The 13,348-nt window shown below is 65.3% G+C and overlaps 1 protein-coding gene across 1 annotated transcript in view; it reads right to left on the reverse strand.

Moving 5' to 3' along the window:
• The window catches only part of MEGF6 (multiple EGF like domains 6), a 97,304-nt gene that overhangs the window by 16,248 nt on the left and 67,708 nt on the right, over positions 1-13,348 (reverse strand). Inside the window, exons 6-12 of the mRNA XM_060027015.2 lie at positions 5,099-5,224; positions 4,060-4,182; positions 2,613-2,735; positions 2,126-2,263; positions 1,301-1,420; positions 855-977; positions 176-340 (exon numbers count right to left, since the gene is read on the reverse strand). Of these exons, the coding sequence (XP_059882998.1) occupies positions 176-340; positions 855-977; positions 1,301-1,420; positions 2,126-2,263; positions 2,613-2,735; positions 4,060-4,182; positions 5,099-5,224 (918 nt within the window). The remainder of the gene's footprint in view (positions 1-175; positions 341-854; positions 978-1,300; positions 1,421-2,125; positions 2,264-2,612; positions 2,736-4,059; positions 4,183-5,098; positions 5,225-13,348) is intronic.

The raw sequence follows: 13,348 nt of genomic DNA on the forward strand, positions 1-13,348 counted from the left end.
CCCAGGCTCAGCCCCGGGCGCGCTGGGCAAACTGACCAAGCAGCTTGGCCTCTCTGCGCCTTGGTCCAACGAGGCCCTCACGGGAGCCCTTCCTCACACCCAAGACCGCAGGGTGGGCAGCAGCCGGGCGGAGGGGGCGCTGGTAGAGAAGCCCTGGGGACGGGCGACCTCTCACCAAACTTCTCTTGCAGCGTGTGTTCGCCCCGCGCCGCCTCCTTCTCAGCCCCGACGTGGTCATCTTGGAAGAGGTGGGGCAGCTCGTCCTGGAGCACCGCTATGTGCGGGAGGGGCTGCACCAGGGGCAGGTGGCCGTCCAGGCCCACCTCGGGCATCTCCAGGGCTGGGCGGAGCACAGAGGGCCCTGAGCCCCTGCCGCCCCCCACCCCCGGCCTCCCCGGGCTTGGACTCCCTGCCCCTCAGTGCCTAGAGGCAGCTCCAGGCCTGAGCCCCACCCCAGGGCCCCTCCTCACCCCAGCCACTCCTGACCCTACTTCTCAGGACAGAGGAGGCTCCGGGCTCTGAGGCCCTGACCCATGCCACGTCTACCCCGGCTGTCCTGGCTCCCACGCTGGCCCTAGGGACCCTGAGCACGGAGCGGGTGTGGGGACAGGAGCAGCTCTCTGGCCCTCTGGACGCTGCCCTCGGTCCCGGGAACCGCGTCCGTCCTCTCACCTGGGCAGGGCAGGAGGCGACTCCAGGGCCCCTGAGTAACACCCTGCCTGGGGGCGCCTGTCTGTCCGGCCCCTCCCCCCAGCTCTGCTGCCCCCGGCCTGTCCCACGGCGAGAGGCAGGACAGAAGTGGGGTCCGTCCAGCCAGGAGGGTGGGGTCCCCATGGTGGCCAGCAGAGACTCACGGCTGCAGCCCCGGCGGTCCTCGCCCAGCAGGTAGCCATCCTCGCAGGAGCACTGAAAGGAGCCGGCCAGGTTCGTGCAGCGGTGCTCACAGCCGCCACGGCCGGAGGCGCACTCGTCCACGTCTGCGGGCACACCCAGGGCAGCTGGCGCCTGTCCTCCGGGGGTCGGGGTCTCGGGGGCCCCTCCTGCCCCGGCCCTGCCCGCTGCACAAGTGCCTGCTGGGTGATACCCAGGCCACAGCCATCCTCCTGTGCCCAGGGTCAGAGGGACAGGGTGCACTGCCTGAGGGAGGCCAGGCTGGGAGCAGCCAGGGGTGCAGGCCCAGCCCGAGAAAAAGACAGTGACCTCAGGCGGGGGACGGAGTGGGCAGGTCCCCACAGCCCTGCCGATGGCAGGGGCCCAACCAGCACCCACTCCCCAGCCAACACAGCTGCCTACCGCTCACCCTCACAGCCGCAGCCATCGGCGCCAAGCTGGTAGCCGGCATAGCAGCTGCACTCGTAGCCGCCAGGGCTATTGGTGCAAACCTGCTGGCAGCACGGGGAATCGGCACAGTCATCGACATCTGCAGGGCACACACCACAGCCCGGCTGGCACCCAGGTGCCCGCCCGCGTGTGCATCCTTCCACAGCACACCAGTGTGTGCATACCTGCACACAACCACATGCACACCTGCACACACCACACGCACACCTGTACACAACCACATGCACACCTGCACACACACCTGCACACAACCACACGCACAGCTGCAGGCTCCCACACACACCTTCATGCAACCCCATGCACACAGCCCCATGCACACACCTACATGTGAGTTGCATGTACTCTCACACACTCACACATGCACACGTGTCCTGGTCCTGCACACACAGACACACGCAAGACACAGGTCACGGCCCCAGGGCCGTCCCGCCTGCTGTGGGGGCAGACTGGGGGCTGGAGGGTAGTGGGGAGTCATCCCGGAAGCAGGGTCTCCCCGTGCAGAGGGCGTGCTCGCACACCACAGTGTTTCGGGTGCTACTCCCGGCACGTGGGCGTTTGACCAGGTGGCTGAGCAGAGGTGGAGGTGTGGTGGGCGCTTGGCAGGCTGGGTCGCGATGCTGCCTCTCACTAGGCCCCCTCGTACTCCTCCCGCCTCCACCCGGGGCAGGACAGGGGGTGATGGGAGGGCGCGTCCTCGTCATGGCATCAAGACCAGGTGCAGACCCAGGGCAGCAGCAAGTCCCTGGCTTGGGGGTGGGGCGCCCGGGAGGGAGGCGGCGCGAACCAATGCACGTCCTCTGGTCCTCGTCCAGCTCGTAGCCGCGGGGGCAGGTGCACACGGGCCCTGTGCTGCTGTGGCTGCAGCTGTGGGAGCAGCCGCCGTTGTCCGCCTCGCAGCTGTTCACTATCTCCATCTCGATCCCTGCGGCGACACCCGCCACCAGGGACGTGGGACAGGGGCTGGGGTGACACCCCGAGCCGGCACGGCCCTCCCGGCCCCAGCCGCTGCCACTCTGCTGGGAAACAGGCAGCACAGAGCTCCTGGGCCAGGCGGGCTCTGGAACCCTCTGTCCTCCTGGGGTGTCCCGTCCTCCTCCCACCCTCCCGGGTCCCACACGCAGCCCCCAAGCCCAGCACTGCCCTTGATTGACAAGGAATCTCTGCCCCCCGGCCAAAGCGAGCTGGCAGCCGTGGTGGGCTGGGACTGGGGAGCTCTCTTGCCCCGCAGGCCCCCCCACGCCCCGTGGTGTTATTGCCCACTGCCCACTCACGGTAGCACTGCCGGCCATCAGCACCCAGCTCGTAGCCTGCGTTGCATACACACTTAAAGGACCCATGAGTGTTGAGGCAGCCGTGGGCACACTGGGCCAGGCCTGTGGCACATTCATCCACATCTGGGTGGGAGACATGGGCGGGGTGGGGGGCTCTGGGCCACTGACCTGAGAGACTCGGCCCCCAGGGGTGGTCTCTGCAGAGGGGTCAGGGCCCAGGGCGCCAGGGCCCTCTCCCGCCTTCCCTCTGAGCACCTGTGTTTTCACCATCACACTCCAGGTGTGGAGCCGAGCTCCCTCCCAGGGCGAGGAAGCCATGGCTGGAAGTCTGGGCTCAGGCCCCACCAACAGCATCAGGTGAGGGGCTCTACCTCTCTGAGCCCGCGGTCTCTGAGGTGTGCATGTCCCGCCCTCGCCAAGCCTCCCCCCATCCAGGGCCGGGCACAGGAGGAGCCTTTTACCACCAGCCTCTGGGGGGCCATCCGGAGAAAGCGCACGCTGACATCGAGGGAGAGGCTACCAGCTTCTTCCCCGCAGCCACGTGGCACTGGCCTCAGGACACAAATCCCAGTGTCCCCGACAACTGCTTTGGTCCCACCCCTGAGAGTCCATGGGACGAAGCTGACCCTCAGGCCCGTCTCCCACTGCACCCTCTGAAGCCACCTCCATCCAGAGTGCCAGGACGTGCCCGTCACATCGGCAACGATGCCTAAAACGCTTTCCTGGTGGTGACATGGAACCACAAGCTTCCACACCTGCGGGCCCCGTCTCTCTGATGGCCATCCGGCAGGATGCCTGGGAAAATGACTGCTGCCTGCCCTGGACACACCGTATCGCTTCAGAGTTACGGGGGATGCGCACAGACCCCTCCCCAAGGCTGCTCGTCCAGAGCCGCCTGCAAAGGGAGGAGCAGGGACACCTGAGTCCCATGACTGGGAAACTAACAAACACCGCATAGCGGACACCCATGCAGCCAGGAGGTCGGAGCGCGTTCTAGAGACCTGCGCCCGACCGGGCTCCGGGGTGATGCTAAACGTGCCCACGAACCAACAAGCCGTAGAGACACCTGGAAGCCGACACGGGGCCGCCACCCGGGTCACGGTGACGCTTCCTCCTCTCTCCTCCCTCACCCTTTCCTGTCCCCCTAACAAGCAGGTACTACTTAGGTAACACGAGAAACATATAAAAATAACAAGGCAACCTGAGATCTGCCTTCCTGCCGACATGAGACTCTCGCTGGGAGCAGCTCCTTGGGTTCCTGCCCCTGCTCTCTACCCTCCACCCCCACCCTGCCCCCCAGCCCCAGAGATAAACCTGCGTCATTCCAGGTCACCCAAGGGTGACAACAGGGGCCGCCCCACACCCACAGGCCGGTGCAGGGGGATGTGAGGAGGCGAGCCCCGCACAGCTGACCTGGACCAGCCCGAGGGCAGGGAGGGCGTCTTACCTTCGCAGGCCTTGCGGTCCGCCGCCAGCCGGTATCCTGCGTGGCACTCGCAGCGGGCAAGGCCCCGGAGCGCCCGGCACGTGTGCAAGCAGCCGCCGTTCTGATCCGCACACGGGTTCCTCCCTACGGCCGCAGCCAGCGGCATGGAGGCAAAGGCAAGAGATGGGGGCTCTGGCAGTTCGGGGTGCCTTCTCCGGGGCCTCTCGTGAGGCCCCCACCTGGAGCTCTCACCCTTCCTGCTCTGGCCTGACGGGCTGGGCAGCGGACTCGGGGTAAGATTAGCCCCGGGCATCCCCAAACAACTGCAGAGAAGACAGCAGGGCAGCGGCCAGGCCAGCGCTGGTCAGGCCGCGGGCTCACGGCCGGCTCCCCCAGTGCCTCCTCTCCTGTCGGAACCCCCAGCCCCGGGCCCAGTGCCGCTCCGCTGTCACTGCCGGCTTCGGCCCCTCAGACCCACACTCCTGACCCAGGAGCCAAGAGGCTGGGCAGGGTCAGAGCTACTCCCTCAGCACCTGCCCTGCCCCAGTCCCCATTTCCACTTCTCAGGGGTCTCCCAGACCTGCTCCACCTTTTCCATCAGAAGAGCACCCCCTTCCATGACAGGTAGTCCTGCGACCCCAGGGCAAGGTGTCAGACGGGGCCTGGGCAGCCCCCTCCGCCCAAGGGCCAGGGCTGGGGGTCCCACGTGCCCATGCCAAGCCCAAGGTGGGCCTCAGAACCGGGGAACATGCAGGATGACCTTCCTTTTCACCCCCGTATCCCCGTCCTGAGCTTCCTGCCCCCCGAAGATGTGGGACCCCAGAGCACAGCCTGACAGGCTTCCTCCCTGGTGCCCGCAGGGGCTGGACGATGCCCCACAGCCTCTCGGCAGCCGAGGGGGTCCCTGCTGTCCCTGAGGCCCCCCTCCAGCAGCAGCAGCAAGGCAGGGAGGGGCTCAGGCTGTGGGGTTCCCGGGCAGGTCTGTGGGTGCGTGCAGAACGGGGGTCCCAGTGGGAGTCCCAGCCCTGGCCCTCCCCTTCCCGCCGCCGGTGGCACTCACGGATGCAGCGCTTGCCATCCTCCTGGAGCTGGAACTCGGGCCGGCACTGGCAGCGGTGCTGGGTCACCGTGAGCTGAACACAGTTGTGTTGGCAGCCGCCATTGCCCACGGCGCAGGAGTTGATGGCTGGGGACCCGAGAGGAGCCAGGTCAGCCCAGGACGACGGTCTGGCCCCGGGCAGCCACAGAGCACCTCCTGCAGGAAGACTCCGGGCCCTTCCAAGCCCCTCCTCCTTTCTGTCCACATCCCAGAAGCAGGGGCTTTGAGAGGGCGACACTGTTCCTGTCCAGTTCGTGGGCCTGGCTTTGCTTCTCGGCCCACACACAGGATACGCAGGGCCGTGGTCCGAAGCTGTATCCTCTGGCCCAGCCTGGCCCAGGACTGGGTGTAGGGAGGTACCACAGAGCAGGCCGCCCACCCCGATGGAAGCCCAGCCCCACCCAGCACAAAACACCGGGGTCCCCTAAGAGCCAAGACATCCAGGGCTCAGAGTCCGAGCAGGCTGGGAGGCTCCCTGGAGGAGGTGGCAGGCCAGCAAGGGCTGGCGAAGACCCCGACATTCCACTATCTAGGTTATCAGGCCAGGCCAGAGGGGCAGGCGTGGGCCTCCGTGGACGGCCACCATGACCTGCGGGCCTGGCCCCCAGCTCCTGACGGACCAGTGCAGCTCCTGCCCACCCCAGGCCAGGCCTCCCCCCCACCTGACCTCACACAGTCCCCGCTCCTCCCAGCAGCTGTGGGGACAGCACTTGGTAAGGCCACAGAGCCAGGGACCTGCAACCCGCTCCCAGGATGCCAGGGGTCCAGGTGTTCATGCTCAGGCCCACACAGGGCAAGGCTCTTGCAGGTCAGGCTGGCCAAGCGGGTGCCCAGGTACTGAGCAGATGGGTTGGGGCTGGGGCCACTCAGAGAGGCTGGGCACCCAGAGAGGGCACCTGGACTCTCGTGCCTCCTTCACGTCACTGGTAGTGACCTCGTGGTCAGGGAGGGACAGGCCCCGTGCTCTGCAGCAAAGCTTTGAGAGTGTGTTACTATCTGTGCCCTGGGGAGGCGCAGGCCACTGCCCAGCGGGCCTGGACCAGAGCAAACCTGAGGCCTGGTACTAAAACACTGCGACCGCCGGGGGGGCAGGGCTCCACCCCCAGATGCCACCTGTGCTGTCATCACAGACTGCAGGGCGCCACTGGCCTCAGGGCCCGAGTTTGGAGAGACCATTTATTGTCATGGGTTTTGGGGGCCAGGAGTGGCACGCCCCGCACCACCGACGCCAGTGGGTCCGGGAGCAGCCGGACGATACGCGGAGCACGTGAGCGGCCTCAGGGCTCGGAGCAGCCCAGGCCCACGCTGTCCGCCAAAAGCAGAGCTTCCTTCAAAGCAAGTATGTTCCCCCAAAGTCAAGACACAGCACTCACGATCCTGCCGGTTCCCACATGGGGCGAGTGTGTGAGGATCCCGTGCCCGGGTCCCCTTCCAGGGCCGAGCCAGCCCTGCTGGGGTGCGGAGGATAGCCAGGGTGGCAGTGTCGTGTGGCTGCCGCGTGTCGGGGAGGTGCAGCAGAGACACGAGTCCCAGGTGGAACGGAGGCAAACAGGGCGGCCACGTCTAACATCCCGCTCAGCCTCTGGGCCCCCTGTCCAGCCACCCACCCCCGACTCTGCTGACCCTCGAGGCCCCGCCTGCCTCTCCTGAGACAGCTCTGCTTAAGGCACCGCCATCAACTCCGGAGAGAGGCTTCCGGGCGTGGCCTGAGCCGGCCCATTCCTGGGGCCCCTTTCGTGTTCACACCAACTGCATCCCTGCTCAGAGCTCATAATAGGAATCAGAAGCCCTTCCTGGCAGCGCCGGGCAGGCACACGGAGAGACGGGCTCGGAGCCCGGGGCAGGGCAGCCGGCTGGGCAGACACCACAGCAGCAAGGACGACCTACAGAGCTGTGGCACGGCTGGAAAGCAGCCCTTCCAGACGGCAGAGCCCCCAAGACGGACCCAGGGCAACCCAACTCCGGGCCCACAGGAGCCCACCGGGGGAGAAATCCCAGGCGGGTGGGGGCTACGGAGGGGTCCGGCTCCCCATGCAGCCTCGCACCCTCCCAAGCCTGTCTCTCACTGCTCTGCTGCACGAGTCCCAACGTGCCGGATGCTCCCAAGCTGTGCACACGAGGAAGCCAAGCCCCATGCCATCACCTTGAGCATCCTGTGCCCTGGATTGCCAGAAAGCTGAACAAGGCAGTTTTTCTCGGGCGTTGGGCTGTGCAGCTCAGGAGACAGCCAGCCTCTGCGTGACCAGCGCCCAAAGCTGGGGTGAAGCTTCCAGGCCCCTCGGGTCACTGTGAGACCCGGCCATGGAACCCACATACCACTGACCCATGCCTGGGTGGTCCCGCAAATCAGAACCAGGCTCAGACCTGAAGCAAAGCTGACAGCCCATCAGAAAATGGCAGACAAGGGGTTTCCGTAGCCCCGAAGGGAATTAATGTTTGTGTCCCCCTAAAATTCGTATGCGTACTCCTAAAATTCAACCACCGATGTGGCTGTATTTGGGGGTAGGGTAATTAAGGTTAAATGAAGTCATCAGGGTGGGGCCCTGATCAAACAGCATTTGTATCCTTATAAGAAGAGACATAAGATCTCCCTCTGTCTCTGTCTCTGTGGCCATAGGAGGAGATGGCAGCTCTTACCAGGAACCGAACTGGCTGGCACCATGATCCAGAACTGCCAGCCTCCAGAACTGTGAGAAAACGAACTGCTGTTGCAGAAGCCGTCCCGCCTGTGGTACTTGTCGCAGCAGCCTGAGCTGACCATTGCACCTTCACTTCCAGTTTGCAAACGCCAAGGCCAGGGGACTCGTGGGTTCTAACAGAGCTGGGCTACAACTCCACTTCAACTTCCCTTCAACTTCCCTTCCACTTCAACCAGCAGGAGTTGGTCTAGCCGGGAGCCAGCTGTGAGGCACTAAGCTCTTCAAGGGGAGTGGGGCCTTTACTTGAGCAGGAAACTGGACATTCTAGAAATCAACTGTCCTACAGGGTGGAGGGCCTGCTCCATCCATGCAAGTGGCTCTCCACTCCTGGAGGTGCAGGTGGCAGCACCCGGGACCTGGGCACGGATTCAGGGCTGGAGCCCAGCAACAGGTGCGTCTGAGTGCCATGGAGGAAGCGGTGGGCGGGGCTTGGAGAGCTGACCTCCAAGGCGCCTTCGCTGGCAAGGCCCTGGTCTCCGAGCCCGGCACGCCGGCCTGCCTGAGCTGGTCAGCTGACTGGCTGTACCTGGCAGGCCGGTGGGGTGAGGGCAAGTATGTCGGCAGCGTGCCGAGCCCACCTGCCCACTCTGCTCCAGCCGCCAACCCCAGCCAGCGGCTTCGAGGGTTTTGTAATTACTGCCCTCGACGGGCTTGGCTTCTAGGTCCCAAGAGCCTCACACCATGTGGGGTCAGCAGCCACCTGCAGCTCTTCCTTCTAGGAAGCCCTCTGCTGGCGACAGGGCCAGGACGGCGGGACAGGAAGCGGGTGGCCCTCTGGCTTGGCCAGGAGGGGAAACTCCCCTGGGCCCTGCCCACTCCTGCCCCGCTCGGCAGCCCACGGTTTGCTACTCTGCCTGCGCGTCCTGCCCCCCGCGCCCACCCTCGGGCTGGGGCCTCCGCGCTGCACGGGGACGTGGTTCACCCGCAGCGTGGATGCACTGCCGTGCCCACGAGCCAGGGGTGGCACCGTCCCAACATCACAGGCTGCCCCCCGCCAACCGCCCCTGCTCCCATCTTGCTCTCCGCTTGGTTCTGCCAAGCTCACTGACTCTAAACACCCCCCAGCCCCCGCCCGGCCGTCTGCCACTGCCCCACTTTGCCCTCGCTTCCCCGCCGGGCCTCTGCATCCAGCTGGGGTCTGGGCCGCTACCCCTGGCTTCCCCAGGTTGGGGTGTGACCCTCCCATCACCCATGGGCGCCGGCAACCTGCACTTCCGGGGGCCTGGTCTCAGGCACAGCCGTGCCCTCCCAGGGTGGTCCTCAGGCAGGGCTGGCCTTCCCACTCTCCATTCGGACTCAGCGGCCCCTCGGGGGCAGGGAAGACACACTCCCTTTTAGAAGCTGCAGCCTGTTCCGGGTCTGGAGGGGACTGGAAGACATTCCCAGAACTGCATCTGTGGTTTGCAGGGATGAGCTCTGCAGACAAGCCTGGCGATCTCCGCCCCTCTGCTGCCTGCGGCTTTGGCGCCCACGCCGCATGCTGTCAGCAAAGCCTCCAGGGACCCAGGCGGCCTCCCCTCCGAGGAGCCGGGGAACAACGGCCTGCAAGGCCCTGTGCAGCCCCTCACTGGGAAGACCCGGGCCTGGGGGAGCGCCTGCCCCGAGGCCACATGGCGCAGCTGTGGTAAAACCCCACAGGAAGGCAGGGGCGCGGAGACCCTCCCCGTGCTGTGGACCCAGTGGGGCCCACCTAACTCCAGGGGCAGGGCACTCTGGCAGGGGCAGCCAGGTCACCAGGGGGTGCATGCTGACAGAAGAATCCTTCCCCCAGCGTCCATCCAAAAGCCCAACAGGCCTGAGGCCGAGGGGAGGAGGGGATGGGTGGAGAGCCCACCTCTTCCAGGTGGCCAGCCCGGGGCATCTCACAGGACCCTCTGCTCACTGAGCCAGTGACACCACGAAGGATGTGGGCAAGCAGCCACGTCCGAGGCCAGGGTCCAGAAGGGACCCCTGGGCCGGAGGCTCTCTGGGCCAGACGAGGAGGGTTTCCCGGCACCAAGTGTTCAAGGACCGGGAGCAGGTCTCTGCGGGTTTGCCTGGGGCGCCCTGCAAGATGGCGCAGAAAAGCCAAAACGTCACTCCCAGACACCCGCCCAGCACTGCTCTCGGTAGCCCCATTTCCCACAGTTTGGGGAAGGAAAGGGGCCATGGTGAGAAGCAGGCTGGCCCAGCCCTGGGCCTCACTCGGCCCTGCCCTTCCCACCTCAGAGCCTGGTGGGGGGGTGGGCAAACCCAGGAGGGCACCCTGGCGATGGAGCGCCCCAGCATGCCTGGCTGCCTCTGCTTCTTTCTCTTGGGGCCAGGCTAGCCAAGGGCAGCCAGGGTGGGATGTGAGCCACTCAGGGGCCTCGGGGCTGATGGTAAAATCCTTCCTGCAAATTCTCACTTTACAAATTGAACTTTGGGGACTTCCCTGGTGGCGCAGTGGTTAAGAATTCACGTTCCAATGCAGGGGACATGGGTTCGAGCCCTGGTCCGAGAAGATCCCACATGCCGCGGAGCAACTAGGCCCATGTGCCACAAATACTGAGCCTGCGCTCTAGAGTCCGTGAGCCACAACTGCTGAGCCCACAAGCCGCAACTACTGAGGCCCGGGCGCCTAGGGCCCGTGCTCCACAACAAGAGAAGCCACCACAATGAAAAGCCTGCGCACTGCAACTAGGAGTGGTCCCTGCACGCCACAGCTGGAGAGGGCCCGCACGCAGCAACGAAGACCCAAAGCAGTCAAATATAGCAACAAAAAAAAATTTAGAAAAAAAAAGAATTGCAACTTTTTGTGTTTTATTTCCAGAAGATCTTTTGCAAGGGAGGGATGCAAGAAGACTGTGCACTTCCTGTCCGATTCCTGCCTCTGAGGCAACTTCGAAGAGTGTTTCAAGGCTCCCCTCATCTGTTTCAAGCACCCCCCCCCCAGCACTACCACCTTTAAAGACTTCCCAGATCCTTGGGGCCCCATGATGTGGCACCAGCCTGAGAGCTCCCAGCACAGAGGACCTTCCCACCCTGTACCGAGGAAGGACTGTCAACATCCCCGCGGGCACCTTCTCTACTCCTACCCTCCAGCATCTCTATAATCCTCACTCCAAGCTCTGAAGGCGGGGGTGCCCGGGCCTGTTCCCTGCCTGCCTGCAAAGTCCCGAGAGAGCTCACCGCACCCCTCGCCTTGTCCAGAGGATCCCAGTAGGCCCCGGGGAGGGGTCCCGAGCAGCTGTGCTCCAGCTGTGCAGTCTGCCCTGCAAGCTGGCCTGTGTGGGGGAAGGGAGGGCTGGGGAGGGGCGCAGCTCCTACACTGACCTTCCCATAAATGTCTGCTGAGACCCTAGGATAGTCTGGGCTCAGAGGGTGCCACTGTGAACCACGGACAAGGCCACCAGCTCCTCCCCACGCCCTGCACCCTGGGAGTCCTGCAGAAGTGGAGAAGGCCACACCTCCCAGAGGCAGGAAGTCCAGCAGCCTGGCAGGGGCCATGCAGTGCCCTCCACGGGCCCCCACCTGGAGCCCCTCATCCGGGATCTGAGGGGCTCGGCCGCCCTACCCACCCCAGACCAGTAGGTCAGGTGCACTGCAGCCGGGGTGGGTCCCTCGGCATCCGAAAGGGGCACATTTAGGGAGAAGGGCCGGGCGCCCTTAGGGCAAACGCTTCCTGCTCTGCCTGGGAAGAAGGCACCAGGAGACCCCTATCCGCTCTGGAAGCTTTTCAGTAAAGCCCAGGCCCCCCACAAGGAAGGCAGCCCCCAACAGACCCAAGCGGACAAACCCACACCACTCCCAAGAGCCCTGGGGACCGCCCTGCACATGTCAGCTCCCAGGAATTCCAGATATGCGGAATTCACCAACAAGTGTGCATGACTGTGCGTGGGTGCAGGGGATGCAGTGTACATTTCCCACTGGGAGTTGCAGTCAAAAGAAAGAGAGTGACAGACCCAGGCCAAACACCAGCACTTCCAGCCAGGGGACGCAGGTAAGAGGCTGGTGCCCAAGGTGGGTCTCAACTGCGCCCTCTGGTGGGAGCGACCAGGAAGTGGGCGCCAGCACCCAAGAGAGCTGCAGACCTCCCGGGGCCCTGGGGCACACCAAGTGGTCTGGGTGTGCAGAGTTTGGGGTGGCAGGCAGGGAGTGCGGTGAGGTCCCAGCAGCCTCTTGACAGGCTGTGCAGGCCACGCCGGGGGCCCTGGGATCAGACCTTGAAAAGACCCTTTAAAATAAGCAAGCACCACAAATCACGACTTCTGGGGTCCCGAGCACAGGCGCCTCCCAGGAAAGGCTACGGGAGCGGCTCCAGCGCCCAGGAAAGGCTCCGGGAGCGGCTCCAGTGCCCAGGAAAGGCTCCGGGAGGGGCTCCAGCGCCCAGGAAAGGCTCCGGGAGGGGCTCCAGCGCCCAGGAAAGGCTCCGGGAGGGGCTCCAGCGCCCAGGAAAGGCTCCGGGGAGGGGCTCCAGCGCCCAGGAAAGGCTCCGGGAGGGGCTCCAGCGCCCAGGAAAGGCTCCGGGGAGGGGCTCCAGCGCCCAGGAAAGGCTCCGGGAGGGGCTCCAGCGCCCAGGAAAGGCTCCGGGAGGGGCTCCAGCGCCCAGGAAAGGCTCGGGGAGGGGCTCCAGCGCCCAGGAAAGGCTCCGGGGAGGGGCTCCAGCGCCCAGGAAAGGCTCCGGGAGGGGCTCCAGCGCCCAGGAAAGGCTCTGGGAGGGGCTCCAGCGCCCAGGAAAGGCTCTGGGAGGGGCTCCAGCGCCCAGGAAAGTCTCCGGGGAGGGGTTCCAGCGCCCAGGAAAGGCTCCGGGAGGGGCTCCAGTGCAGCGAAGGGGTGGGCTGCGTTGGGGGCCAGGGGCAAGGCTGGGGAGCACCCCTCCTGGGCTTCTGGAAGCCAGCAGCTCAATGCCACTCTTAGAGGCCACCATAATCCCTCCCAAAGCCCTGAAGGGCACCCTCCCCTGTGCATGCTGTGTACCCGTTCTGGGAGCTCAGTGAAGGCCACCCTCGGGAGAACTAGGGGGGTCTAGGGAGACAGGAAGGTGTCTCAGCCCAGGCCCCTCACCAAGGAGCCAGCAGGGGAGGGGGCAGTGGGTACCACCCAGCCCACCCTGGATCAGCCTCCAGGGACACCCTTCTCCAAGGAGAACCTGCCCCAGAGGAAGGGAGAATGAAGGGCACTTGGGGACCTGGGGGACCAGCAACTGGGGCTGCACCCTGCTGTATCTGTCCTGAAGAACATCACCACATTCCTGCATCTGTTTCCACTTTCCAGCCCAGAGAAACTTTACAGGCAGCTGCCTCGCTCCCTGAGCGGCGGCCCAGACATATGAGAGTGCCTGTGCCGGGGAGGGCCCCCCAGGGCTGGCGAGCCGCCCTGCCACATAGCAGCAGGGCCTGCAGGAGGGGTGCTGCTCAGAGCCCGCCCGGGCCCGCTCGGGGCCTGCAGGGTGGAAAGAAGGGGCAGCCCCCCGTAGCCGGGGAGAGAGCTGGCCCGTGAGGGTGACCACTGGCCCAGCCCCCAGAGAATGGTCCCCACATGGCCTCCCAGA

Source organism: Delphinus delphis, chromosome 1, assembly GCF_949987515.2.
Source record: "Delphinus delphis chromosome 1, mDelDel1.2, whole genome shotgun sequence".
Lineage (NCBI taxonomy): Eukaryota > Metazoa > Chordata > Mammalia > Artiodactyla > Delphinidae > Delphinus > Delphinus delphis.